The following is a 27,725-nucleotide window of genomic DNA, read 5'->3' as shown; positions in this document are numbered from 1 at the left end:
AATAAAAATATTGTTGGAGAACAATTAGCAAATACATGAATGGTAGAGGTCAAAGACAATTTGAATAACAATTAAAAGTACACCAAAGTAGAGGGTCAGATTTTTGAACAATTATTATAGGACTAAATACAGACCATAATTTGGGACACCAAGGACCAAAATGGTAAAGTGGGAAAACCACCTGTTCATATTATATCGGAAAAATGCAGTGAATTTAAGAGGGCAAAACCCAAAGCACATTATAATATACAGGTTTCTATAAACTGGATTTCTACAGGCAGCTGAAGAAAAAGCACTGAAGCCATGAGTACATGCATGACTTGGGCTATCATTCAGTCTCCTAAACACTTGGAAGGACACCAGAGAGATCTGGCAGAGAGGCACAGAATTAATTTTATTTTTCTCTCTATATATGTGTGATAAGATTTTAGGAATAAGAAGTATAAATCCCAAGTGATTATTTCAGGATATCATTTAGCCTTGTAATTACTGTCGTCTCTTAACAGCTGCATGTTTAATTGGTTGCAATGCTTCAGGGGTGGAACGGTTTATCTTGGAGCTCCATCTACTGATGGGAAGGCGGCACGACTTTATTGGGAACCATCCCACAGCCTTCAGACAGAGCTGAGGAAAGCGCTGCACAGGCTGAGCACATTGGAACCGAATTAATATCTGTCACATACTTTCAGGCTTCTCTAGACAACGAATACAAATAGATCTTCTCTCTGGAGAAAGCCAAGATTGCATAAGATTTTACCCACAGAGCTCCACCTTCACTTCAGTAGGACTAAATGGGATGTATCAGAGTAAAGTAATTGTTCTTCGGTCCATTATCGTTTTCATAAAAGATATTCAGCACTCTGTCTTAGAAAATAGAAACCACTCAAGCCTTTGTCTTTGGTATTCAGCACGGAAAACACTCAAAATAGTTTTAATGCCAGCTCTCTTTAAAAAGAACTAAATTGTTTTGTCAAATAAGCTATACCAGATTGTTACAGAGAGATCAAGGAAAATCAGACCTGTCTGAACAATGACAGGGCATTTGGAAACAAACCACGTCTGAAAATCCAAACCCTGGAAACAAGGCAGAAAGAACAAACACTTTCTCTGAAATTAATTGTGCAGAGACAAAGCAGTGACTGCATATAGAGATTTAGAGACAATTTTTTCCTACTGTCTCCCTATTCTTGAGAAAGGATGGATGTGATGTGACTTGTACCTCCCTGATGGGGTGTCTTGCATTGATTAGAGAAGTTCTAAGAGCTGCTTCATTTTGCAATTCAGTTGCTTGCACCCCTCTAAGTTTACATGAAGCAAAGCACCCAAATGAACTGCGTTATTTGCAATCTTGAACACAGCTCACTATGTCAAGAGTGGTTCCCAGAAAGGAGTATGTATCACTGCAGAACACAACGAGGAGACAGCAGCACCACATCTCTCCATAGCCTGGGGTGCCCTGCTGGACTGAGCTTTAGGAGGGATTCACTGCAGGAAAATCTCTGGAAATGCTCTGGCTGTGCTAGCACTGCACACAGCCTGCTGGCAACAGAGAGAAAAGGGGATGTGTGGGATCAAAAATGTAACATTTTTCTAACAAAGAGAAAGAATGCTACAGGCAAGTGCAGTTACACCTGACAGCAAAATGACCCAGCCAGTCATCATGTGCACCAACCTCTGTCCAGACTGGATTCTACTCAGAGGAATAAGAATATTCAGAGAGAAAAACTAGGACATTAAAATTCTCCTTTGGAGATTTGTTCATATAATGAAGCACAACAGAGATCTTTTTGTAGGATTCTATTTCTATCCTGAGGTCTTTACTGGCTATTAATTAAAATTGTATTGTCTGTTTATATAGACAAAGACATTCAGAGGCTCAAGTAAAAGATAAAAAGTAGACTCCATATAATTAAAAAGAATTCTGAAAAATGTTTAATTATGTGTTTTATCCCCTCTGAAAAGCAATTTAAGTACATCTCCTTCGCTATCAATAATGACATTAACTAGACGATTTTCGGCCGTCTCAAGGACCCAGTAAACCAAGGGCCCCTCGGGCACATGTGCTGTGCTCTGAAATCCAGGGCCATGTACACAGACTGTGCATGCACAAGGCAGCAACTTCTTTTGGACATGGCTGTGCTTCCTGAAACAGTGCTTTCAGCTCCATTCTTTCCAAATGTATTGTACATTTACATCTTTTTTTATTACTATGCCCAATGCACCATAAACATTAAAAGCTCTGTTGATTTTACAGGTCACTAAGAACTCAACCAGCAATACAGCAAAGTCATCACTGCAGCCTTTTCTTTCTCCTCATGAGTTTTGCTTTGGTTCTACCCTTGCACAGGGAACACCTACCTAATCCATAATATTCTGCTAATTATTCTTTGTGAAGAATACTTTTATCCATATGAAACTTCCACCTGCCACTGTGACAGAGACAAAGCATAAACGCCTGGCATAAAGGAATAAGATCTAGCAGAAGCCCGTAACATTTTCTTGACAGAGCTGTCTAGTTTAGTTCGAATTTCTAGAAACAGCACTCTGTCGAGAAAGCACACCCCTCCTCCCAACCCCATTCCATGAATTCTTTATCCAGATCCATCCGCAACACAGCAAAATTTTGTCACGAGTTTTCAGAGACAGCAAGTGGCAGCACATCAGCTCCCACCGGGGCGGGCCCTGGCTGGCAAACAAAAGCTGGCAATGCCATGGATGCAGCTGTGGGTGTGGGGCTCCTGAGCAGGGCTGATGATGCCAGGACTGTTGGTCCTTGCTGCCCTCCTGCCCCTGCCCTTCCACTCTCACAGAGTTTATAACCACAGCACAGAACAACTCTGCAGTGCTGAGGAGGCTAAAGCACCCTCCTGGTCAAAGGAAGGGCTGCAGAGAGAGGGCTTCGGGATGCATATTTTTTGAGAGACTGTAACCCCCCCAGCTTTAACCCACCCCTCTCATTTTTGCCCCTGAGTTGTGGTCAAATGAGCCACAGCAGCCACCAGCTGCTGCCTCAACCCCAGGTAGTACAAAAACAGCAGGTGCCATGACAGTGCCAGGTTCTTTGCTGTAGCCAAGACCTTCTCAATGGCAGAAAAGCCTCAGACAACCCCTCCTTAGTTAAAAAAACTAACCTTTTCCTCAGCGGCTTCTTCCCTTGAGGGTTGGGATCCTCCCAGCCTGTGCCAGCTCCTCCTGGGCACTGCTGCCTTTCACCATCTGCCAGGCTGGTGAGAGCGCTTCTCTCGCTGGGGTGGCCACGTTGTGCTCCCCCTGAGGCAGCACCTCCAGGAAGGATGGGTTCATGTCCTGTGTGGAAGGAATGCAATGCCCACTTTAGCCACTGCATATTCTGTGTCTGTTTTCTACTTCTTCCTCTCTTCCTGGGCACTTTTCACTTCCAGGGATGCCACACAGCTATTCTCTCCAGCTGCAGCACTGGGCCCCATGTTCCCTCTGAGGTGACCCTGTTCTTCTTCCCACCTCAACCTCTTCTCTGAGGTGCAGGGAGGGTCCTGCCGAAGCACCTGGGCTGGCAGGTCTGCAGGGACCCCCCAGCAACCCCAACCTGCCCATGAGCAAGAAAGCTTTCATGAAAACATCCCTCGCCTTGCCCTGAGGCACAGACTAGCCCTTAGACACCAGAGAGACTCAGCTGAGGGCCATGAGGGGAGTGCTCCGCCATCACACCTCCTTCTGCGCAGCAAAATGGCTGCAGGGCGGGAAGGAGCACCATGAGGGAGACCGAGGGCACGGGCAGCAGGCAGAGCTTTCTGCTGCTACAGCACTGTTGTCTTTAAATGGAAATGCTACATTTGTTTAATCTGTGCTTTCATAGATCAGATACAGAGAGCAGTGAATAGTGCGGGCACCCAGGCAGCAAAGCTGCTACATGAACAGGAGCTCTGTTTGCCCCAGGTAATTTTGAGGGGCTGAATTTGAGGAGACAACTACCCTTGTGGTTTCCTCCACAGCATTTTGACTAAAATTTCCAGATAATCTGTGCCCCCGTTCCATGTTTCTATAGAAAGAGGCTTGTCTTTCAGAAATTGCCACAGTCCAGGATATTTCCTGTCTTTAGAGTCAGGTCACTCTCATACCTGAAAAGATTTAGTGGAGCACCAAAGTTCGGAAAAAATAACTGAGTATATACTGAAACTCTCCTTTTCAGTGTTCTCGGAAATCCAATTATGGTGTTAACAGTCACTATTTATGCCTGAGTATCTGTCGGTACATATATTATATGTATTACATGCCATCTGCCTGCACAGGAACATCTGTGAGACAGATTCTGCCCTGCTGGAAATACACACTTGTATGATTATTTCATGAGTTTTTCTTTGCTCTTGACAGTACTGATACCAATGTAGTGCCATTTCTTTAAAATAAGAAGAGCCTTTTTTTTTTTACACTATTGGAAAGTCAGAGCAGAGTCTTCTGCATTATGTCAGTCTAAAATGATCACACATAAGGTCAGATCCTGTCTTTAATAATTTTTGTTTCTAATAGTCTTCACTGAAAAGAGATGGATATCAACCAGTTTCTCCTTGCTTCTGCTTGGTTTAACACTGCCCAAATTGTATGTATAAGTATCAACAGCATCAGGACTGTTAAAAAGCATTCCATTGCTGATTGCCAGCTGTAGAGGGGAGTTCTTTCTGAGCAACAAGTCTGTTGTTTCCATTTTTTACTTACTTTTATGTATTTCATTAACAATGCATTCCTATAATCTGGAAGTCTTACTATAAGCATAAAGAAATTGAAAATATAAATTCGCTCCTCCTTCAGGTCTTCACATAAATTTTATTTTTCTATTAATCATCTACTGTAGAACTGATCTAAATCAGGCTGAAAACCCTGAGCACAATATCTCTCATTTTCACTTCATTCTGTATATCTAATCTCCATTCTTTTTTTCTCCTCCTACATATACTCATTCCCTCTCTTTCATTTTTTCCCAGATGCATACTTTCTTTCTAAATTATTCCTCATTTACTCCATGTCTGTCTTTCTTCACCACATGCTCTGTTCTTCACCTTTTTGTTCTCATCCTTTTCTCCCTGTGAACCTCGCTGTCATAATGGAACCCAGTGTAAAAGGGAGACACTTTGTTTCATCATTTCTTATAAACAAGTGCACAGAGTTCAAACTGAGGAAATTATTAAGAACTTTTTAATATAATTTCTTTAAATGTTACTTTGAGACTTACGTGTAATTTTCTGCAATGTACACAGTCTTGCAGTTTTTCCTCTTTTCCTCTTTGTCAGGTACAAAAATTTTGTGCATTCCATTAAAGCTACTCAATAATTTGCACCCAGAAAATCACATACAGGCACAATTTGAGAAAAAAGCAAATCAAGATCTCCTTATAAGGCCTGTATTTAATCTTTTCTCTATGTAAGGTTCTTTACAGCAGGTTCTCTGATAACCCAAGGCTGGTGGAGCAGCCTTTTGCCCACACCCCCTTTGGAGGTATCCAGAGCTAGTGCACAGGTAGCTCAAGGTGGAAGCCAATCATCATATGACAAATACAAAAGAAACAGGCTGTTTATCAATTGTCTGGTTTACAGGACAAATTGCTGCCCCCATCACAGCAACAGTCCAGTGACTATTAAGAATCTTACCCTACCCTGGGAAATGCCTCACTTTAGCCCAGGAGAAGCCACTCACAATCCCAAAACTCTAGTCTGTGAAGTTTTATAACTCCCAAAAATCCTAACTCTGTCCTGTGGAGCTCAGAGGGATGCAATGGAAGCTCCTGAATTAAATACTCTGATAACAGACTGAAATCCCTAATCATGCAAGTCATCTAATTGCAGTTTTCAGTTCTGCCATTTGCTCTTCATAAATCTGGTTATTTTCAGCTCTGTTTGTACTCTCAACAGTGTATGGTGTAACTGGTTCTTTCCTTTCACAGTAAAGTTTATATGTAGAATTGGTTGTAAAAACCTCCACAGACCCCAAAATTATGGGTTTTTTACTTATTGTGGCAAAGCCTAGTAATTCACATAGAACTGTGACTTATCAAAGGACCTTTATTATGAAAATAAACCCTAATAAGAATTGCTTTGTCGGGCACTTTGCAATTAAGATAAAACTACCCAGAAAAAAAAATGTAACATGTAAGTGGAATGAGGATATAGAAATGGAAATTATCATATGTGAGGTAGGAAAAAAACTCAAAGAGCTTAAAGCACTGAAATTGGAAGGACAGGATAATCTCTGTCCCTGGGTTCTGAAAGAACTGGCACATGAAATTGCATGTCCAGCAGCAAGGATTTTTAATAAAGCTGCTGACTGGTAGCAAAGCACTACTGAAAAGCAAACCTCTTGCCAGGATTTCAGAAAGGGGAAAAAAGGACAACCAGAAAACATTAGAGTGACCTCAACAATATTCAAGGCTTTAGGAGGTTTTTTTTTTTAAGAAAAACATCTATGTAAGTAGAAAAATGTGGAAAATGGGACAAAATGCAAGCTAACTTTACCAAAGGTGAAGCAGGTTGAGTGAATCTATTTCTGTTGATTAATACCACTGTTTTAATCAGTAGAAAGTGATGCAGATAATATCTAGTGGGCTTCTGTAAAGGAAGTTGTGAATAAAATGCTAAAGCAGGAAAAACCCTTGGTTGTGCTAGAAGAGGAAGGCTGCCTGAAGGGAGGGTATTATTATAATTCTTAAAGAATCAATACTGGAATCACTCTTATTTAATGCTTGCAGTAATGTGACACAAAAAGAGTATGCTAATGAAATTTTGCTGAAAGCAAACACTGAGATATGTTACTAACACAGGAGAGGATTAAAGGCTCATACAGGAAAAAGATACTGTGACAACTGGAATAACAGAAATGGAATGAAATTTAACAGCATATAATGTATGTATGAAAAACCAACATCAGGAGCTCAGCACTTGGAAAACAAACACGGAAGAGAGACATTAGCTGAACATAAGCTACCTATGAGTCACTCCTGTGAAGACATCTGTGGGAAAGCTGAACACAATCCTAAAATGTTCTAGGTTTGAAATTGCTAATAGACACGAAAATATTCATACAATTGTACAAGGCATTCCTGAAATCTCATGTCAAATATTTATTTTCCTTCTCCATGTGTGAGTACCAGGACAGGTGGAAGAGCACTATAAAAGCAGGAAAGCTTATCTTACTGAGATAATGAAGATAGTTCATCTTCTTTCCCCAGGCTTATTATCAAGTCACTAGCAATCCATAATATTCACCAGTTCACCATTTTGAACCACAAGACTGCAGGATGGATCAATGTCACGATAATGTGGCCAATAAATCAAGGCTAAAATGTGTAATTTTGCAAGGATGGTTGCCTAATTATTGGCCCTGTGTAATCACCCATAAATCACACTTTATTTATGACCTCAAGACAAATATTCATGATAATCTCTAATTTTTTACAGTAATGGAAACCCATTTAGATAAGATTTCCTACAGATAACTGTAACACTTAACAAATAACACTTCAGAAAAGAGAAGATTAAGATCTGTTTACTGACTGAGACTTGTCTGATTTAAGAATATACACAAATATTTGAGTTATGATGTTATCTTGTTCCTTTATCAAAGAAAATTAATTACATTGTTTATAACTTGTGCTTTTTGTAAGAGATAGATATTGTGTCTAATTGGTGAATATGTTATATCTACTCTTCTATCCCAGGTTAATAATTTAAAATGCGGTACAGATTTGTACAGTACAGACATGTACAGATTTTCTATTAAAGACCAGGAAACCTTTGGATGCCTGCCAGTAAATATTCTGTGAACGTTTCTGCCAACTGCAAATAACAGTAACTATCATTAACGCTTCTACCTTAAGAACATGGTGTGCTCAAACATATCAAACTTGTTTGGTTTTGTATGAGTTATGAGGTAAAGAATGTTAAAATAAAATATAAATATCATAAATGTGCAATTTCATTAAACTTTGTAGATACACACTTTAGTCAGGAATGCTTATCATTATGTGAATGTGTTAATTCATTTCAGTATGTGTAGTCATGTTAGTGTTTTCATTCCATCAAATGTTAGAAGATAGATCTTATATTAAATATATGAGAATGTTTACTATAGTATTGGAATACAGCATGTTCCAGGTCAATATTAGCAGAGTCACTGCCCATGGAAAACACGAATAGTATCTTAAGGGACTGGAATCCTAATAAACCTCAAGACAACAGTCCTGTTGTGTGTGAACTGATTACAGTGGGAAATTTGTGGGCTCAATCTACTTAGAAAGCAAACTCTTTTTCAGGTATAAAGACATTTCTGGGAGTAAGGGCCAAGGTTGGCCAAGGCAGAGCTCAGCTGACAGCACTGAAATGCCAGAGCAGGTGTACTGCACCTCCTGCCAGAAATGCAACTCCTGCCCTCAGTCCAGACATGCAACTTCTGTAAGACTTCAACTCTCCAGTATTCATTTTAAATAAAAATGTGTGTGTTTGCTGGTGCTGTTAAAGATGATCATACACATGTAGAGAGAGGACTGCTGTTGTCCAGCCACTACTAGGGATCATTCCCAGGGATCAGTGCTCATCATAGCCATCAGGTTGCAATGACCTCCCACCACTGCTGCCCTTGTATTTCCTTTTATTTCATATGTGTGTAACAGGCACGGGAAGCACAAGTCTGGAAGGTTCCAAGCAGCCTCCTCACAGCTGTGTGTGGATGGGTGAAGGCTGCCTGCCCTGCTCCTGGGCATGTGGCTGTCCTTTCCTTCCGTCCTGCTGCTGTTGGGAGTTGATGGTGCCTCGGAGAGGCGGCTCTCGGAGCAGAGCAGCCGCCCAGAGAAACAGCCAGCTGAGGGAAGAGCTAAAGAAGGGACTGCCCCGAGCAGCTGCTGCTGTGTAGGTCAATCTTTCCAAGAGCACAACCCTGCAGCTAAAGGCAACCTTTTGTGACAGTTGGGTCCCACAGCTGCAGGGAAATTGAAGAGATGATTTGGTGTCTTTTTCTATTTGTTTTCTGGAGTTGATCAAACTAAACTTTCCTGACTTAAAATCAGTTTTGGTTTAGATTCAAAGGAAATACTGCTAACAACCTATTGTCTGATTTTGTTATTTCTTTGCTTCATAATAACTTATCTTGCAAATATTTCTATTTATTGTGATGAAAGACAATCTGATGACAAAATGTGTAATGTCAAGAAAATGTGCCTCTTTGGCTTCCCTCTTGCTTCCGCAGGGAAAAACTTTACTATAGATTGACACCAACATCCTCTTATCATTGTACTTGTCAAAGCTGCTGGCCAGCTGTCTGCTACTTTCATGTCCTCTTTGTCCATAATCCCTGCTGCCACAGGTGATTTGCCATCCACTGTTGAATAAGTGGACTCCTTTTCTAATTTGTTGCATCAAGGAGGTAAAAGAGGACGATGTCCTATCAATGCATTAATTTTATTTTGTATTCCACTTTTTACTTTCTACATTGTACTGGTGGACTTTGAAGTTCCAGGAGCCAGCTGAGGTAGCTCATCAAACATTTCATGTTGGACAGAGAGAAATGCAACTTGTCCTAAAACAGCAAGAAAGTCTGTCAGGGCAGGAGAGCTTTATTTTCTCAGTTTGGAGACAGGCAGGCATTATTTCAACTTGTCTTTTTATGTTCATATTTGCAGAAGTCCTCTCCTGTGAAAATATACCTCAAATATATGTACATTTACATATACTATATATATAATGTAGAAGGTTCAACTAAATTGGAAATATTCTGTTGTCATTGTTCACAGAGAAATTTTACGGAAATAACATAGAAGAGAAGGAATGTTTCTGAACAGCATCCCTCAGTACACCTGGCTGGAATCAGCTAAAGCAAATTCATCACTGCTGCTGCTTGTATTCTCTCCCCCACTACAAACCACAGTTTGTCTCTGACATATGGGATTGAGGAGCCAGCAAGAAGCTTTATCATCTCACTGGGAGTCTATCAATTCCCAGAATCATCCTCAAAAAGCAGATGATGTTCTCTTGGTGTGAATACCAGAAACCAATTCTATCGTGCATGCCAGAGGTTAATCATCACTATTCTTGTCTGTTCTCTCTCCAAGGTAAACATTCTGACGATAGCCTTCATGCTATGCTGATAAGTAACTACTATTTGGTCATTTAATTTTTATTTGCTTCACTGAAGTATCTGTGAAGGGTCCAGCCCAAAGAAGAAGAAATTATGGCAAACAGCTGGTTTTATTTATTTTGCATTGTTTAAGTGACTTCAGATATTCTGAAATCTAATTCAGATGTGAGGTGGAGAAATGCAGTTACAAAATGTGGGATATGTACCCGTGTTGACAATCACAAATGGAATCCTGCCCACAGCAAGTACACTTGATGTTTGTAGTGGTCTTTCAGCTGTCTCCTGCCTTATCCATCTATTAGCATTGCTTTAGGCTTGCTGACAAGGTAATGTGACAATTTCAGCACTAAATAGGTGCTAAGCGAAGATGACTCTAAACGGGCCACCTACTTACTGTGGGGAGCGTGACTGTTTCTGCATGAAATCCTTTTTTTGCTGTTTGGGAGAATTCAAATGTGATTTTCTGTTCTTTGTGTCTAAGATAATATGACAAGAACTATAGCTGAGGGGAAGGAGAATGAGGACTCTGGATTAGAAATGTGTTTATTTCTCTAGGCAGAAGAGTGACTGACAAGCCTGGTGGTATCCAGGATAAAACCTGCTAAATTTGGGAGCCTCCTGAAGTAAAATGGTGCTGTAACTAAGGCACCCCTGCAGCTGCCATAGCACTACCACAGTGGACTGTTCTTTGGGTTTTCAGTTTCTCTTTTTTCTGTTAATGCCCACAAAGGTGACCTTCTAAAGAAACAAATGATTTCTTTTGAAAGGGATAATTATTAAGTTTCTTAGACATGGAAATATAAGCAAACTGTCAGACTTCGATGATACAGTGATCCTTATTTATTGCAAGCTGACCAAACAACTCCCACAGGAGGTTGGGACCATGGATCTATTTTTTTCCAGATAAGGACCTTTAAACACTCTATCTCTTATTTGAGGAAAGGATCTGTGTGTGTGTGTGTGTGTGTGTATTTATGTCTGTCTCATTCTTTTCCCCTTAATGCATTTTATTTCCTGCTTATATGAGAGGTATGTTAATACAGAATAAAAACTGGTACGTGGTTTATTTCCTTGCTGGAGCTGATTTCTCTCCTGGTCCACCTTACCCTCCTGGTACTCGTAAAATAACCAGATCACAGAGTTTCCAGTTTAATGACTATTGCTTTGCTCTTAAAGAAAGATCTTGTTACAATGAACGAACAGCAGTGTTACTAATAAAGTCTCTGCTGTTCATATTTAAGAACTGATTTCCTGTTATATATTAAAAAGATCCTCATTTTAAGTATATTTTAAGTACTTGAGCTTTTAGTTGTGTTTGTTAAAAAAACAGAAGTGCTTTATATAACTTTTGTAAATTCTTAAGACTTTAAATATGTATAAACTCCATCCAGTTTTCTCTGATCACAGCATAGAGTTTCACCTTTTTGATATATCAGATGAAAGTCAACATCTAATTGTGCTCTTTTTAAAACTTTTGTAAAAACAACAACAAAACAACACTAGTGGAATTCCTGTTTGGATTACTGAAGACAACATTTTAAAATAAAGGAATTGATGACAAAAGAGAATTGAAGAGGTAAATCTGTTTATATCAATTAAAACAACTTAATTGCAACCAGGTTTAAAATTTGTGTAACCCAAACACATTTCAGCCATTTCAAATTTCAAGGTAGATACAGTCTAATCATATTGAATTGCTTCTATGCTGCACTTTTCCTCACATTTTAAGAAAAATGTTTACTACAGTACAATTTCACACTGATTAGAAGGGTGGAAAATACAGTCTCCAGAAGTGACTCAAAGAAGTTTATTCATTGTCATGTGGGCTTGCTTTGGGCAGATCAGACAAGCTCATAGGCATGGCAGCAGAGCTGAGCCCTGCAGTTCTGTGACAGCACTGATGGATGGGTGCTGGTGTCAGCTCAACAGCAAAAGGGGGATTTTCTAATGCAGGTCAGTCAGGGGATGTTTGAAATACTTTAATATTTTTTATAAGGAGCTTCTAAATATGCTACTTATGCTAAATAGGCTACTTATTAAAATGGTATTCTGGGCCAGGTGAAGGTGAGAGTCCTCCTTGGGCAGTTCTGCTTCTGCAGGTAAATCTTTTGTCAATTCTACCCTCACTGATGGCCATAAACAACCTACCAAGCAGTTATAATGCAGAAGAGCTGATAATACTATCACTATATTAATTTTTATATAATGACTTATGGCAGTACATAATGGACACTTCCAAACTACAAAGATCATTTTTGAACAGAGGATTTCATCTTCATATAGAATGCCTTAAAAATTCAAAAGATACTCTTGATTTCTATGCATAAGAAAACATGTATTTTGAATCAAGTTTGGAAATATTTCTAATGGAGATCTCAGACTGAACAAATTATGTCACTGTTGCGCTGTGAAATGTCAGATCTAAGCAGAACAATTTCCTTGCCAAATAACATTTACTGTATAAAATGTTAGCTGGAAAATCTGAGAAGAAGGAAAAAACAAAACCCAATTTTCTGCTATTCATTTTTAAGGCCATCTTTTGATTTGTTCCCGTTTAGCTAAGTCATTGTTTTTCCTCGCTGTTTCATGTACAAAGCAAACTGCATACCAAAACCACACACTTTATGAGTCAGAAATTGGAAATGAGTAGAGATGTTATTGCTATTGCTTTCAGTAAGATGAAGTAAGCAGGTTGCCTTCCTTTCATTTTGGCAGGATGATAATTTTTATAAATGCTATTTTAATACACAACTCTGTACACACTTTATGTTACACTCCCACCATACGTTACATAAATTGCTAAACTAAGTTTTAAAGAAAAGAGTCTTTATTGTGCCTCATTTTCTTTCAAATATGAGCAAAGAAGAAAATTATAATAGACACGAAGCTGTATCCATGTGCAAGTCTACATCTCATTCCAAAAATGTATTTTGAAATTGTTCTGTCTTCTCTTTGTGATGGTCTTGCTTATGGTGTGTGATTAAGCTAATTCAAATATATATACAAACACATAACAGGATTGGAAGAGCAGAATTCTTTGAACTGTTTGCAGAAATAAGTCTCCAGAAATAAGGATTTACCTCACAAACAAAGTAAAATGTTCACTTTTCTATAAAAACCAAGTCTAGTTACATTTGAAACAAACTATATGTAGAGTATAATAAATCCTGAATGTTTGGGTGAAAGATGGTCAAAAGAAAAATGCACATGAGTTTGAAAGTTGTGGTTTAATTAATAGATAAACTGTTACAGCCCATGGCTGGTATACCTTTCTAAAGAGAGAAGAGATAAATTTCAGTATATTTGAGTAAATGTATCAAATAATAGTAGTATGTGACTCAGAATAGAAAATTACTGGGGAAGATGTACCTTTCTCCCCACTGCTCAAGTATCCAAATGAACACAGATTGGGTATCTATGAAAAGATATAATTACAGTTTTTTAAATTATGTCATCCATCCTCTTCCATTCTACAGCTAAATTATCACATTCTCAGGATAGAGTAAAAATATGGAGCATAAAATTAGGACTATTTTATCTGTCTGTATTTAATACAGAGTCAATGTTTAGAATGAGCACGGGAACATCAAGGCCCTGGCACAAGCGAGCAGCATTTCAAGACTGCATTTAAGAGGAGCTTCTATTGAAGGCACATCAACCAAGTGCCTTTCTGAAGGAGGAATAAATGGTAAGGGACACATGGCCGTGCACATGAAGGTTTCTAGACTGCCTGCCAGTGAGGGCAGGGAGCTGATTCCACTGACACGTATGCCTTGTTGCCTCCTGCTCCCAGAAGGAGCTGCTGTGCCTGCAATCCCTCGCCCAGCTCCTACAGAACACGAACGTGACCTGCCCTGTGCCCGGGCAGGTTTGGCCCTGCTCTTGCACAGGATCCCTGACTGCATGGCTGCAAAGGCATGGCTGAGAGCCCCCTCAAAGAAGCAGCTACTGAACATCATCTGCAACTGGGATAGTAAAATCTGCAGGCTGGGACTGGAGCTGTGCCAAGTGGTCCAGGGACTGTGTGCATTTAGGATTTGGGTATGAATTGCTTTCAAGAGCAAGTCCAGGCTTGTCTACCGGTATTGCACTTAGAAAAACATCTCCCCGGGAGGCAAAATCCTACTGGAAACCTGAAGGGTTTAGGTGCAAAGTCCTACTGGGTCTTTTGCAAAGTGAGAAGTCTGAGCTTTGGTGGCTTGCAAGGGCACAGGGGCTTGGCTGCTCTCTGCAAACGAGACTGTTGCCAACCCAGACTGTTGCCAAATCTGTAAAGGGCCTTATGCCCCAAAGGTGTTGAAGGGTGCACCCAGCTCTTGCAGGATTATTTGCTCCAAGGGAAGAACTTCTGCTCGACTTCGAAACACACTCCTTTGCATGTTAGAATTGTTTCAGAGCAAGCAGATGTTACCTGGTTCTCTTGAAACTTAGTAGAAAGCTTCACAACTGCTTGGTGGTTAATTGTTGTGGTGCTCTTTTTAAGGTAGAAGCAGCTAGGATTTTAAAACACAGCTATTGTATAGGCGAGAAAAATCAGCAGTGTTTACATTGCAAAGTGAGACGTTTTCTCCTGAAATGGGTTACTGTGTAAACCATGGGTTTGCAGCTACCAGCAGGAACAAATAACAAGTGCTTTCTAAGCAATACTAGAACTGGAGCATTCCTGTATTTCTAATTGTAAGACTGCCTTTGTTTCCAGAGAATAAGGAATTCTGAGAAAAGGAGACGGGTCTTTCGAATGACATATGCTTTCCACCTTCATCTTAGTACCTTCTTTTGAAAAACAGAATGATGAAAGCGGTTCTTTTCTGCTGAGGCAGCCACTCCTCCTGATCAAGAGAAGCACGCTGCAAATTGAAAACAAAACGGGACTGAAAACCTGTGCACATTAAAAGTGAACGCATGAGGGGTATGAAAGTGGCTGCAGATTGTTAAAGTGCCAAAAGTGAAAACTATCACTTAGAGCAATAAGGGACAATGCATTTCTCTCCATGCTCACCCAAAACTCCCCCTCCCTGCATGCACCAGCACAGGACATGTACACCAGCACAGCACATGTACTCAAATGTGCCGCATGCCCCCCGCTCCTGCAGGCTCGGTCCCCCAAGCTGAGCTTTGGCTCCAGGCTGCACCAATGGGCCTCAGGGGGACCCCAGGGGAGCCCTGCCTGGCCGAGGGACGGGAGGCCGGGGGGCCAAGGGCGTTCACCACCCGCTGCCCCACGGGCCCGGGTTGCTACATGTGGGGGCAGCACCCCTATAAGAGCCCTGCGGCCCTGCCCCCGGCCCGAGGGCGGGAAAATTGGCGGTGCCGGGCCATGGAGGCTGCCGAGGCCACGGCGAAGGCGGCCCTGCGAGCACCCAAATGCTCCCGCTGCCGCAACCACGGCTTCGTGGTGCCGGTGAAGGGCCACGCCGGGCACTGCCGCTGGAAGCTGTGCCTGTGCGACAAGTGCTCGCTCATCACCGAGCGGCAGAAGATCATGGCAGCGCAGAAGGCGCTCAGGCAGCAGGAGCCCGACCCGCCGGCCCGGGCGGGCGCGGACCCCGCTCCCTCGGGCGAGGCTTCGGCGGCGGCGGCGGCGGCCGAGGACGGTGCCCCCGAGCACTGCGGCCTCGAGGGGAAGAAGGGCGCCCAGCCCGACGGCGGCAGCTGCAAAGGCGCGGTGTCCTGGGGGCCACCGCCGCCTCCCTTCAGGGACCTCGGTAAGGACCCGGCCCCAGAGCTGCTTCTCCTGTCCAGCATCTTGTGTGTTCATCCTCCTCCTTCCCTTTACCAAACCCTGCCGCTTGTGCAGTTCGCACCTGCTGGTTCCTCAGGCTCTGCCCCCCCCCCCCCCCCGAGAGCCATTCCTGCTGTCTGTCCCGCTTTCCTTCCTCAGTGGGCTCAGCCGGCATGTGGAATGCCCAGCCCGCACTGACGTTCCCTTGCAGCGCGGGGCAGGAGCAGCGTGCTCGGCCTCGCCGCTCCTTGCGAGGCTGAAGCCTGAGCAAGTGGCTTTTCTCTTGAGAGGGAAGTTAGTGTGGGAGGGCGAACAAACTGGGATCTGCTTTGCATATTTCTCCCAGTACTTGGTTCACTGTTTATAAATTCACAGGCACAAGCCTCCAGCAGCAAAAAACTCAGCGATGGCAGGTAAATGGGGAAGGTGCTGCTGCAGTGTCTGAAGCAAGAAGGCGCTCATGATAGCCCTGTAAAATAAAGAGACCTTTTGGGCTTAATTCCTGTAGCAAAAACTAAACTTGGCTGGCATCACTTGGTGTAAAAGTGCCTTTAGTATTTTAGAGGAGGGCCTAGATTTTGCAGGTGGAGCAGTTGTGTGGTCTGTCACCTCTTAAATTGCTTCCTTTAACAGTCTTTCATGTGACTTACTATTTATTATAGTAATTGCATTCTATTACTATTTAATAATTTTACAGAAGTCGTTGCTGACTGCAATAGTCATTAGTCTGAGCTCCAGAGAGCTAGCAGACTGCAAGACAAAATGTTGTTCTGAGAAGCCCAGAGGAAAGACTTGTTTCAGACGTCTCTGATCTCCACAGATTACTGTCAAAAATTTCCTTTTTTTAGTTTTGTTTCCAAAGAAGATTATGGATGATGCCAGCTGTACAGTTGCCTGTCAGTCCTTCCCTTAATAACATTTTTAACAGCCTGACCAACTTCAAAAAAGGTTAGGCACAAATAATGTAATTGTACTACTCCAGAAGTCAACCTACTCTGATGTAAATTCTTCACCTTCTCCACAAACAGGAGGATGGGCAGACAAGAGAGACCCTTTTCATATTCAAATAACCACTCTCTTTTTTTTTTAAGACTTCAGAGAGGTCATGTAAGATTGAAGATGCAAGATAAAAACTGAAATAACTGATTTCTGCATCTGAAGTTGCCTATGTGTGACCCTAAAACTGAGCCCGTCTGTAAATTATCTTAAGAAGTGACAGATAGGACTCTATTATTAGAACTCTAAAGTTAGAGCTCGTGTTATTTCGGTGGAATTTTGTTTTAAGTGCTGCTAGAGTTAAAAGTCCTAAGGTAGGTTGTTTGGCTGTTGCTGATGTTCTGAAAGAGATTTACAGCTAGTGCATTACTGAGGACAAGCTTCACAGTGCCCAAGGCAGAAAAGAATGCAAAATAACTGCGTTACAGGTGTCATCTGCTGTACCTTTCCTTAGTCCCAAAAAAATCACAAAGTAAATTCACACGGAGCTAAGCAGGAAACCAAAGGACCAGATTCTCCTGTCTGAGAGTGGAATTTGTCCCTGCAGCTACTTTTACAGAACTCCACAGAATTACATGGATATTTTTATTTGTTCTTTTCTCGTTGTTTCCTAGTTCACCGGGCTTTTCCTCCAGAATACACTGTCAACCCAGAATACCTGGAGAGAGAGGCCTCGAAAGTGTACCCTGGGTGTTCTGGGGTGTATCCTTACCACCCATTTCCCATGGGATTTGCCATCAGTGAGTCAAGCAGTGGGGAAGCACCACCTCCAGGGATACCACTTCAGAGAGGCTTCCGACACATTCCTAGCAACTATGGGCCAGGGAATGCAGCTTCTGTATCAGTATGTAGCTGGCTTTTGATTATCTCTGTTAATACTGCTGCCTTTACTTTTAGCTGCCTTTCTGTTGAAGTACCCATGAAAAGTCATCAAGTTTACCAGTTACTTCACAGCATTTTGATATATTACGTTGAAGAAAACAACAGCAAAGGGTGATGTTGATAGTCTGACCTGAACCCACAACAGCAAACCCATAAACTTCCAAGTGGACAGAATTTGTGAAGCGTTTTGGGGCATTTATATCCTGCTAAATTCTGCAGCAGCCTTTTGGAATGATGGCAGTTGGACACTTGCACCTGGTCATGTTGTGCCAGTGTAGATGGCACAGATATGCATTGGGAGATTTCTCTTTTTCCATGCAGGACAAATCTAATGGGTAGGAAAAGCATCAGGGCTTGGCCAGGGTACCACAACCACAGAGAAAGAGCGTGGCTGCTCCTGGTTTAAACCAGCTGCTCCAATGAGATCCAGAACAGGTGATGAGCACTTAGGCCAGTTTTGCTGAAACATGGTCTGAGAAGCTGCTGCTTCCCAGTTCCAGCATGTTACACTGTGCACAGGTTTTGCACCTGTCAATACGTGCGTGGACGTGGCACCATATGGATAAAAAAATGTAATACAGATAAAAATTGAAACATATTTGTTTGATACTGGAGATGTATCCTGGAGAGAGTCTTTAGATGGAAGATGATTTGCTTCATGTGTTTCCACAGGTTCCAGATGGAGGTGGAGATTTCCATCAAGGATACTACACTCCTCTGCCTCCATTCATCCCACCAAGTTTTCTGACAGGGATTCATTACATTCCAACTGCCGTTTCACTGAACATCTTGGCTGAAACATCCAAGGAAGCACATGGTGAGGAAGTATGAGATGGGTCCTGGGAGATCCACCATTAACCTGGTTTCAGTATCTAACCACAGAGATGGAAACCCCAAGAGACCCTGATCCCAGCTAGTTGTGAGGGGTTCCCAGAGTCCTGAGCTGGAGCCAGGACTGAAGTCCTGAAGTCCTGGGACAGATTGCCAGCTGGCACAGCTCTGGGAGGGGCTGACCTAAGGGAGGCAGCCTGGCATGCTTGGGCTTTCTAGCTGATAAGCATGTCAGTCTCAGGCAGACATTGAAGGCCGCAGGACTCAGAGCTATTCAGAAAATGATCTGCTGATGTTCTCAAATGAAAATATTTTCTACATAGCTAGTTTGCAGGGCATATTTTAGAAATTATTTGGCTCTGTTGCAATTTAGATAAGTTGTTAAAAAATAATGTGGACTAACCCTTATCATGAATAATATGAAATTTCTTGCTCATCTGAAAATCCTACTTTTTAATTGCTGCAAAAGAAAGATTGAATCTTCAAAATCTTGAGTTGATTCTCTCAAGAATTTTAATTTCTGGCATAGGTTAAGTCTTTGTGCCCCTCTACTTTGTGTCTGTTTCATGTATTGTGCCTACATGTGAACATATTTGTGATTATATTCACAAGTTTTTCATTTGGCTGCAGCAAGCTGTGACCACAAGAGGGTAGAGCTGCTCAGAGAATTAGCACTAGTACTGGATGAGCAAATATCCAGTTTTATTTTAAATTTATTTTTTATTTTATGGGGTTTTTTTTAATTTAAATTTTTGAAAATACAGATAAATAAATACAACTTTATTTCTCTCCTGAGTTAGAGGGGAAGAGAGGAAAACAAGCGCTAGCACATGAACCAGAAAGTGTATGTAGGGATTAATGGGGTTTGTGATTGGAGATCTGGGGAATGCTGCAGTGGCAGAGAATGGGTAGGGAGCTGCAGCTTTTCTGTTGGACTCCATGGGAATGGGAAGGAACTGGGAGTAGCACACAAACATGGCAGACATGGGGTGAAGTCATAGTATTGCATGAGGGGAACAAGAGATCCAGTCCTGTACTGGTAGAGTGAAATTGTACTGGCCAAAAATGATGAAAACAGGATAGAGACACCAAGAGAGCAGCCTCCCCTTGAGAGCAAAATGCCATCTAATGACCTCAGCCCAGGCACAAAGCCATAGGAAACAATGCATCATGGACTGTGCTGCTCAGAGAACAATTCAATTTTATTAGTGCTATGGAGAAAGTAGAAATTAATTCTACTGTATTGCATTTGTGCTCCAGGGTATGTAGGAATTTGCAGTTGTAACCCAGTGAGGGGGATAATTCTGCATGAGGTCATACAAAATAGCCTGGCAGCAGAAAATGCAGATGCAGAGGGAAGAGTGAAACTAATAAATCCTTTGATTCTGGAATTCAAGATGCTTGAAGAAAGAGAAAAGCTGTAACATGTAGTGCATAGGGATGTGTTAGGATTGCATAATGTCTTTTTTCTTCCAAAACCAAACTGACTCCAACCTGCAGTTAGACTTGGGAATATCCTTCCCCCAGAGACCTCCAGAACTGAGGTGAAATGGGCTTCCTGGTAAAACTGTTGCAGGAAAATGGATATAAAAACTCTAGCAGGGGACAAATGGTGAGGAAAGGTAATTGTGATCTCTGCCCCAAAGGAAATCTGAGATGAAGACAAATAAACCCAAGTCCTAGGTGAGAAAGTTGTTCTTAGACTGGTATCTGTTACCAGAAAGATTTGAGTCAGTATGAGGCCAGTTTGGTTTACAGTGGTGATGTGAAGTATAGGCCATGTTGTTACTTAATTTCATGCAGTATGAACTAGTAGTGTCATGGAGATTTGACAAATTAAACACAAGGTATGTCCAGTAGAACAGACAGTACAGCTTTTGAGGGTAGACTCTGCTTGCAGATTGTTGCCTTTCTAAAAGAGCAAGCCACAGAAAAAAACCCCACCACCTTGCCTGTGAGGATATGAGGGAGCTTTTCATGCAAATTGGCAAGGAAATGCTTCATAAAATGAAAATCCCTTGTTGGATTTGAAGAAGGGTTTATTAATTGGTCGGTCCAGGTCTTTGAGAATTCACAGGAGTGTTAAAAAGGCATGGCATAGGTTCACTGTGGGTATGTGGGTAAAAGCATCTACCTCATACTTCTATTCCAGTGCAGCTTCAAATGTGGAAATGTGATTGGTACCAGGTGTAAAGAGAACTGAAACACAGGGTTTGGGGGTTTGGCTTGTCTGTGTTTAACTCTGACATTTTTCTGTTCTTCATTTTAGCTACTGAAGTTGACAATGAGGATTCAAGGGTGGTTCATGAACCTGGACAACCACCTTCTTCCCCAGAAGAAACAAGCAGAGACCAACTTGTACACTCTAAACAGTAAATGGGCTGGAGAAGAGCTGAGAGCAGGCAGCACTATTTTCCTTTCTGAGGAGAGTGTTAGTTAATGAGGGTTGAGTGACACTTAGTCACCGAGCAGCTGAACACAACACTAGAAGCTAGAAGGGGCTTAGTCCCCTGCCTCTCTTTATGATCATGTTAGAGCTACCAGGCTCACAGCTCTGCCTCCCGAGCGCTGTAAAGCCCATGTTCCTAGAATAGGTTTTCCAGTGGAAGCAGCAAATGATTATGACTCTGAATTTGTTCCTTTGCTGAGGTTACATGGCTCCCTGACCTTGGAGTGAGGTCTCTGAGCTGTGTGCATTCTGCAGCATTTTCATGTTCATGACAGTAGTCAAAAAGGGGTTGTTTGTATCTCTTTGCTTTAAAGGAAATCTGGTTATGAATGTTATGGAAGAGTTAAGTGATGTGGAGCCTGAGGACTGAGGGAAAGAGGATGGGAAGACAGCCTGCCTTGCTGATGAACTTGGCTGCCTAAGAAGATGATTGACTGGATTCAGCAGGGTAAGGGAACAGTAGGTGCTGGTCCAGAGCATGGCAAGAACGTGTGGAAAGGCCTGGTGCCCCCGCACTGTTTTATGGGTGAACTGCCTTTAAGGTGTTCAGGCTGGGGACAAACTCGATTTGGAATCACCTCTTGTCACACAGGCTTCACATCTGACATTTTGAATGTCCTTGATGATTTATACATGATTTCAATGTTGTTGAACTTGGGACAGCTGAAACTAAACAGTGCTGTTTGTTTCTGAAGGGCTCCTGTAGACAGCTTTATCCCTGTGGATTGGGAGAGCACTGTGGTGTATCAAAGGTGTGGAGAGATTGCCCAGGAAACTGGGACAGAACACCATTTAGAATAATAATTACTCAAATCCATACATACTATGATTTTCAGCGATGACCTTTAATTAAAAATGAATTAATTAAACATTCCTCTGCTGTTTTGCCTAGAGGAATTGGTTTTGTACTAAGTGCATCAGTTGTTAATGTTTGAATAATTAGGGTGGGACTTTTGTATAATTAAAGTGATACATTAAATTGTTGTTACAGTTTGATGTGTGTGTGCGTGTATTTTTTTCTAGTCAAATGTCAGATGTTGCCCTGAACAGCTCTGTGTAAAAAACTTGTCTGGAGAGAGATTTAGGCCTCAGTATTTTTCTTCTATAATGTCTGTCTGCTGCTGTAGAGGTGAGCACAGTAAAATAAACAGACTTTTCTGCTACTTGTATTAATAATCCCTTGCTCAATGCAAGAAGTAAAGAAACTATACTAAGCTGAACATTTATCTTTTTGTTTAATGTAGTAGATGATCTGCTGGAATGCTTTGCAGCACACAGCGTTTTGGGGCTGAAGTGAAAGTGGCAAATTTAGAACTGCCCAGAGGAAAACCAGAAAAATGAATATATCCATAGCAAAGAATCTGATGTACAGCTTGTTATGTAGTAGATTTACAACAGGATCTTTGCTCCCAGCAGTGTCCCAAACCTGCTCTTAAAACTGCTGTCTGCTTGGGAAAATCTGGATACTTTTCAAAATAAAATAATCTGCAAATAGAAATACCAGCAGCGCCCACAAAGCAGGTTCCTCTGCAGATGGTTCGTTTTTTATAATATAATGATTTAAGAAAATAATAATGTACAGTATGAATAGTTGAACAGTCTCCTTCCCAGATATTTTTCTAAAGTCATATTCAGTGTTGTATTACTCCTTAAATCTCAAAGCAAGGTGGAGTCCAGCCCATTCCACCGACTGTTGCACAGTGATTGTAGATACACTGCATACACAGCACTGTTTGCTCTCTGTTTTACTGGGCCAGTGACTGCTTCCACATTGCCAACCCAAACTCCTTATTTTCCTTTTCCTCCATCTTCCTGAACTGTTGGGGATGAACCAGAAGGCTCTGGCTGTTGGAAGGATGGGATGGCACTCCAGGAGGGTCTCTCTCACTGCACTGCTGCAAAATGAGTGGGAATCTCCAGAGGGATGTAGCAAGTTTAAGGAAGAGCCAGTGAAACTGGCAACTAAACTGAACAAGGAGATGGAGGAGTTGATTACCAGGGGAGTCTAAAAACAGAGTCTTCAGTTTGGGGAGGAGACAGTTGAGGGGGGATATGACTTGGTTTTAGAACATCATGTTGGCTGTGGCAAAGTAGCTGTAAAACCAGTGCCAAACCTTGGTACTTCCCTACACCTGAAGGACGAGGGGAAGCAGGGGCAGGGGGGAAGGATGTCTGAGCAGCCTGGTTGTCTTCTGCAGGGGAAGGATGGACTTCTAGCCCAGACTAAAGTCTTAACAGTTACAGCTGGTTTTCCTACAGCATTGAAGTGAGGCCAATCCTGTTTAATATGCATAATCATATCATCAGTCAAATTTTGGTGTAATTTCAGACTTCCACATTTTAGGAAATTAGTCCCTGAGTTCTTGCACCTATCCCTGCATGGGAAAGTAAAGGATTTGGTAAGAGAATTAAAGTGGGTAACTCTGCAGCTGACAGGATGAATTATCTTATGTGGATTATTCAAGGTTTCATTCTTCCATTTTGTGCTCAGCTTGTCCTTTTTAACCAAGGAAAAAGTGTTCCTTGACAACTGGTATTGTCATACTGTGCATTTAAGGACTTCAAAGTGAATAATTTTAATTCCGAACTTAGTGCCAACCAGTGTTTCCAATAATTAAACTCTCTGATCTCTTCTGACTCCATTTATTTAAATAAATGACTTAAGGATAATGAAATCAATTTGGACTGAAATGGAATGATTTGGATTAGTCAAGTCACTCAGAGGTTGTTCCAGCCTAAATCATCCCAGAATTTTATTGTTTTTTGTTAAGGCTGAAGCCACATAGTCTTTGGTCAAATTAATAAAACTTGGGAAGGAAAAGGAAAGGATGCCTGCTTCTGAAATCTTTCTGCATGCAAACTGCTACTGGTTGCAGTAGGAAATCTACATATAGCACTTGTCACCATTATAATTTTCAGATTTCTGAGGACTCACTCCCTTGCTGCACAGATCAGAACTTCTGCAGATGTGAGTCCTAACACCTGACACTTCTGGTAATCCTCTGTCCTCACTGCAAGTCCCTGGGTCATCATAGAGCCACAAGCTCTTGTTTGTTCCCTGAAGGGGAAAACCTGGAATTAGGAGCCAGTTCCTTAATGTCTACTCACACCACTAATTTCATTACTTCAGTGGAATTACTTGTGAGGGTGCACAGTGGACAGCCTTAGTTAAGTATGCAAGTTTTCATCCGAATTTATCCAGAGGTGGCTGTGACACTGTCCAAAACCTTATTGTGGATTTGCATTTTCTGTAGGAGCTTTGGAAAAAGGAAAACAAACCCAAGAGATTCTAGAAGGATCATGTAATATGTCCTTTTTACAAACATATGTAGGATTCATCTGTCATTCCCCTGCAGCAGACTGCTCTATGTTAACACTTGTGGTATCGGCTTCTACATCTGGACTGAAGCAGGTTTTCATATGACAGTAATTATAATACTCTTTCTAGGGTTTTTTTTTTCTTATTGGAATTAGATGCACCCAGTTGGAAACCTCTGAATCCACAGCAAGACTATAGCTGCTTTTTCCACATTAATGAGTAATTAATTTTGAACAGCAATCCAAAGAAATATTTAATTGCTTACCAATAAAGTCAGCTTACTGCAAAGAAAAATTTCCCTCCCCTTAAAAAAATAGTTTTTATGACAGAAGAATTCTTTATGATGTGAAACATACCTATTTTGGAACAGTGAAAACTTCAATTAAATCATTCTTTCGGGCAAGTGGGTCTGGTTTTCCCATCTTTTGCCTAATATTTTACTACTGCAACATTAGCATTAGTCACAGAGTTATGTCTCTGCTTAGCTTGCCAGAACGTAAGGGTGAAATTCAAATGCAAAGAAAGACTTTGTGGAAACTATTCCTGAAATCAGAGAGGGACTGCATGTTTTATTGTAGCCCAGGCCACTGTGAGAGCTCCAGATGCCACACAGATGCCCAGGCAGTGATGTGTCCATACACACACCTTTGAGTTTTACTTTCCTGTATCCTTATAGGTACAGCAAGTAGGCTTGGCTTGGACATTTCTGAAAGAGCCCTCACCCAAACCAGAAGACTTACTTTGGCTTTACTTTGGTATTACCTTTTTTTACAATGGGTAACATTTTTCTCTTGTTTCTTCTTGCTGGCCTTTCCCACTGGCTGTTGGATATTGTCCTCAGCCAGGCAACATTAGTGGCAAACTTGCTCCTTATTCCATGGGGTGATCCCCTATGCATCTATTTGTGATCTCACGCTGTTTTCGCTTTATTTTATGCAACCACCTTTAGTGGAAGCATTTCTGGTTTTATTTACTAATTACTGTCAGGGTTTTATAGTCTTGCTGGTGCAATCTACTCAAAAGTGCCCATAAGCTACAGCAAATACAAAACATTTCTTTTTACAAAACATTTTTTTTTCACAAAATGTGGTTTAAATAACAGTCGTAGGCATAGTTCCGTGGGAGAACCTTCCATTTTTTTCATGACAGGCTCTGTTTCCTATTAAGCAATGTGTTCTTTTGATCAAGGTGCAAATCGACTGTTTCTCATGCTCTTCCAACACTAAATATACACTTATTTCAAGACATTCAGAAGCTTCATGTACCTGCAGATGGCTGATTTTTTACATCCCCTTCCTCATGGAGTACCTCACGTTGTGAAATGGCTTCTTTAGTTCCTGATGTTCCTCAGTCCTGGGAATACAAATTCTTCCCGCCCATCTCCAAAGGCACACACAAGGCTGGTGATCTCATATCCCAGAGCTGCCCCGATCTGTGGGAGCCCACACCTGCTTGGTTCACCTTCCTTATTGTCTGTCCCAGTCTGCAGCTGTGCTTTGTTTTCCCTCATAACACTTGGCAGTGTTTTTTTATGGCCAGTGTGCAACGATGGCATACAAATGAATCAGAGAGCCAAACCTCCAAAGAAAATTAAGAGAAACAACAAATCGCACCTAAAGAAGCAAAGCACCTGGGGTACTCAAAAGAGAATACTATGGAGGAAGATGAGCTCTTGTTTCCTTGGAGCGTCGGGAGGGATTTAGAGAGGAGAAGGAGCGGGGAGGAGAAGGAGCGGTGCCGGCCCTGGGGGCGCTGCTGAGGCCGCGGTGATGGCGGCGCTCCCGCCTCGTGAGGCACCGGACCCTCAGCTCTGGCGGGTCCTGCCCAGGCTCCTTGTGGGCGCCGGTCCCTCCCCCTTTCCCTGGGAAAAGGGAATGTTCGTTCACGGCACAGATCAAACAGGTAAAGGCTCTGGTTTTGAGGGAGTGATTCCCTTGAAATTCCCCAGCGTGTCGCGCGGGCGGAGGTTGGAGCAGAGCGCAGCGATGGCTCCGTGCTGGGGCAGGGCTGCTGGATTGCCCCATATAATGCACCTGCCTTACTGCAGCCCTGGCGGTGCTGAGGGGAAAACCTGCATGGAGAAGGTTATCCTGTATTACGCTGGTGTTTGTTCACCGGTGCAGAGCAAAACCTCACCCACAACGCTCCCAAGAGAGGGGTTCGCCTGTGCCAGGAGGGCGGTGGTGGCAGGAGGGGAGCTCGCCACAGCTCTTGTACAGCAGGGCTTGGGGGTTCCCGGAACGCTTCGATCTCCTTGTGCCAGGAGAGGCCGAGGGAGCTTTGTGTGTGTTGGCTCAGTCATGTTGCACATTTCTATGTAGTAGCTTAACTTAAAGGTGTAACTTTCATCAGTGGCTGTATCTAAGTCCTTACTGAAAAGGCCAAGTTCGGGCTAAAGACTTACATAGTAAGTAATAACTACAATTTAAAATCAAGTTTTGGAAGGCATATATGGCACTGGCTTTCACAGTATAAATCAGGCCTGTAAACATGTTACCCATACTTAATGCACCTTTATACTCGATATCCATTTTAAAAGTTCTTGCTTTCAGACTATTTTTACCATTTGAGAAGTCTAAAAGAAAAAAAAAAAAACACCAAAACCCAAACCCAACAAAAAACCCATGTAACTTAAAAACAGGAAACATTTAAGACTTAAGCCAAAATACCTTTATTTTTTTAAGTAATTGAACACAGTTATTCGTGGCTTTGGATTCCTTGGACCTAAATTTAGCTATGATGGATTTTTGGCCCTAATGTCAGCCCTGTGAGACTTGTGCTTATTCATGCTGAACTTCTTCAGTCTGAGACGATGCAAGGTCAAATGAAATCTGACTCTTTCGGACCAATTTATGCCTTTACAGTGCTTCTTACTGGCTAAACTAATTTGGTTTGTTTACACCAGCTTCCAAGTTCAAAAGTGAAACTTTAGAAGAAGACAGTTAACCAGTGGAACAGATTGCCAGCAGTGTGGTGTGAATTTTCCATTACTCTCAGTCTAAAACAAGCAAGTTTCTCTAGAAAAAATGCAGGTGGGTTGTGTTGAAGAAATTCCAGTGAAATGTCTGTTTGTGCAATAGATAGTCCAAATTGCTCTCGGAGCCACAGAATAGACTGGAGCTCAGGAAGGCACTTGCCTTCTAGGGTAACCAACTCTCAATCTGTCTGGTGAAAGGACCTAATACTGTAAGAAAGGTCACTGTAGGCAAGAGATCATTGTGCTGTGAGGACTGTCCATTTGTTTCAGTATGATTGTGTTACCTTCAGTTTAAGGCTCTGTTTTTGAGGACCTCTCTGCATGAGAGTTACAGGTATTTATATAGTAATATAAAGAAATTAACTTCTTTGTGTAACTGTAGGAAAAGGATCAGTCAAAGATATTTTTATACCAAGTTTCTAGATTTCCTCTTCTAATCTCAAGCTTGTCAAAT

General features: G+C 41.9%; 1 protein-coding gene and 1 long non-coding RNA gene across 2 annotated transcripts; one reads left to right on the top strand and one right to left on the bottom strand.

The window, feature by feature from the left end:
* The first annotated feature begins 15,145 nt into the window (after positions 1–15,145).
* DMRTB1 (DMRT like family B with proline rich C-terminal 1) lies at positions 15,146–21,971 on the top strand. Its single transcript, XM_064665183.1, has 4 exons — positions 15,146–15,800; positions 17,428–17,657; positions 18,368–18,512; positions 20,796–21,971. Exons 1-4 carry the CDS (start codon positions 15,161–15,163, stop codon positions 20,900–20,902), a joined length of 1,122 nt encoding a protein of 373 aa, XP_064521253.1. The 5' UTR covers positions 15,146–15,160; the 3' UTR covers positions 20,903–21,971.
* Positions 21,972–23,710: 1,739 nt separating this feature from the next.
* Positions 23,711–26,524, bottom strand: LOC135419089 (uncharacterized). Its single transcript, XR_010432819.1, has 3 exons — positions 25,743–26,524; positions 25,560–25,647; positions 23,711–24,033 (listed from the first exon to the last, which is right to left on the bottom strand). It is a non-coding gene; the product is annotated as an uncharacterized LOC135419089 (long non-coding RNA).
* Positions 26,525–27,725: the final 1,201 nt, after the last annotated feature.

The sequence above is a fragment of the Pseudopipra pipra genome, chromosome 9, assembly GCF_036250125.1.
Source record: "Pseudopipra pipra isolate bDixPip1 chromosome 9, bDixPip1.hap1, whole genome shotgun sequence".
NCBI lineage: Eukaryota > Metazoa > Chordata > Aves > Passeriformes > Pipridae > Pseudopipra > Pseudopipra pipra.
This window is presented reverse-complemented; position numbering and strand designations above follow the sequence as displayed.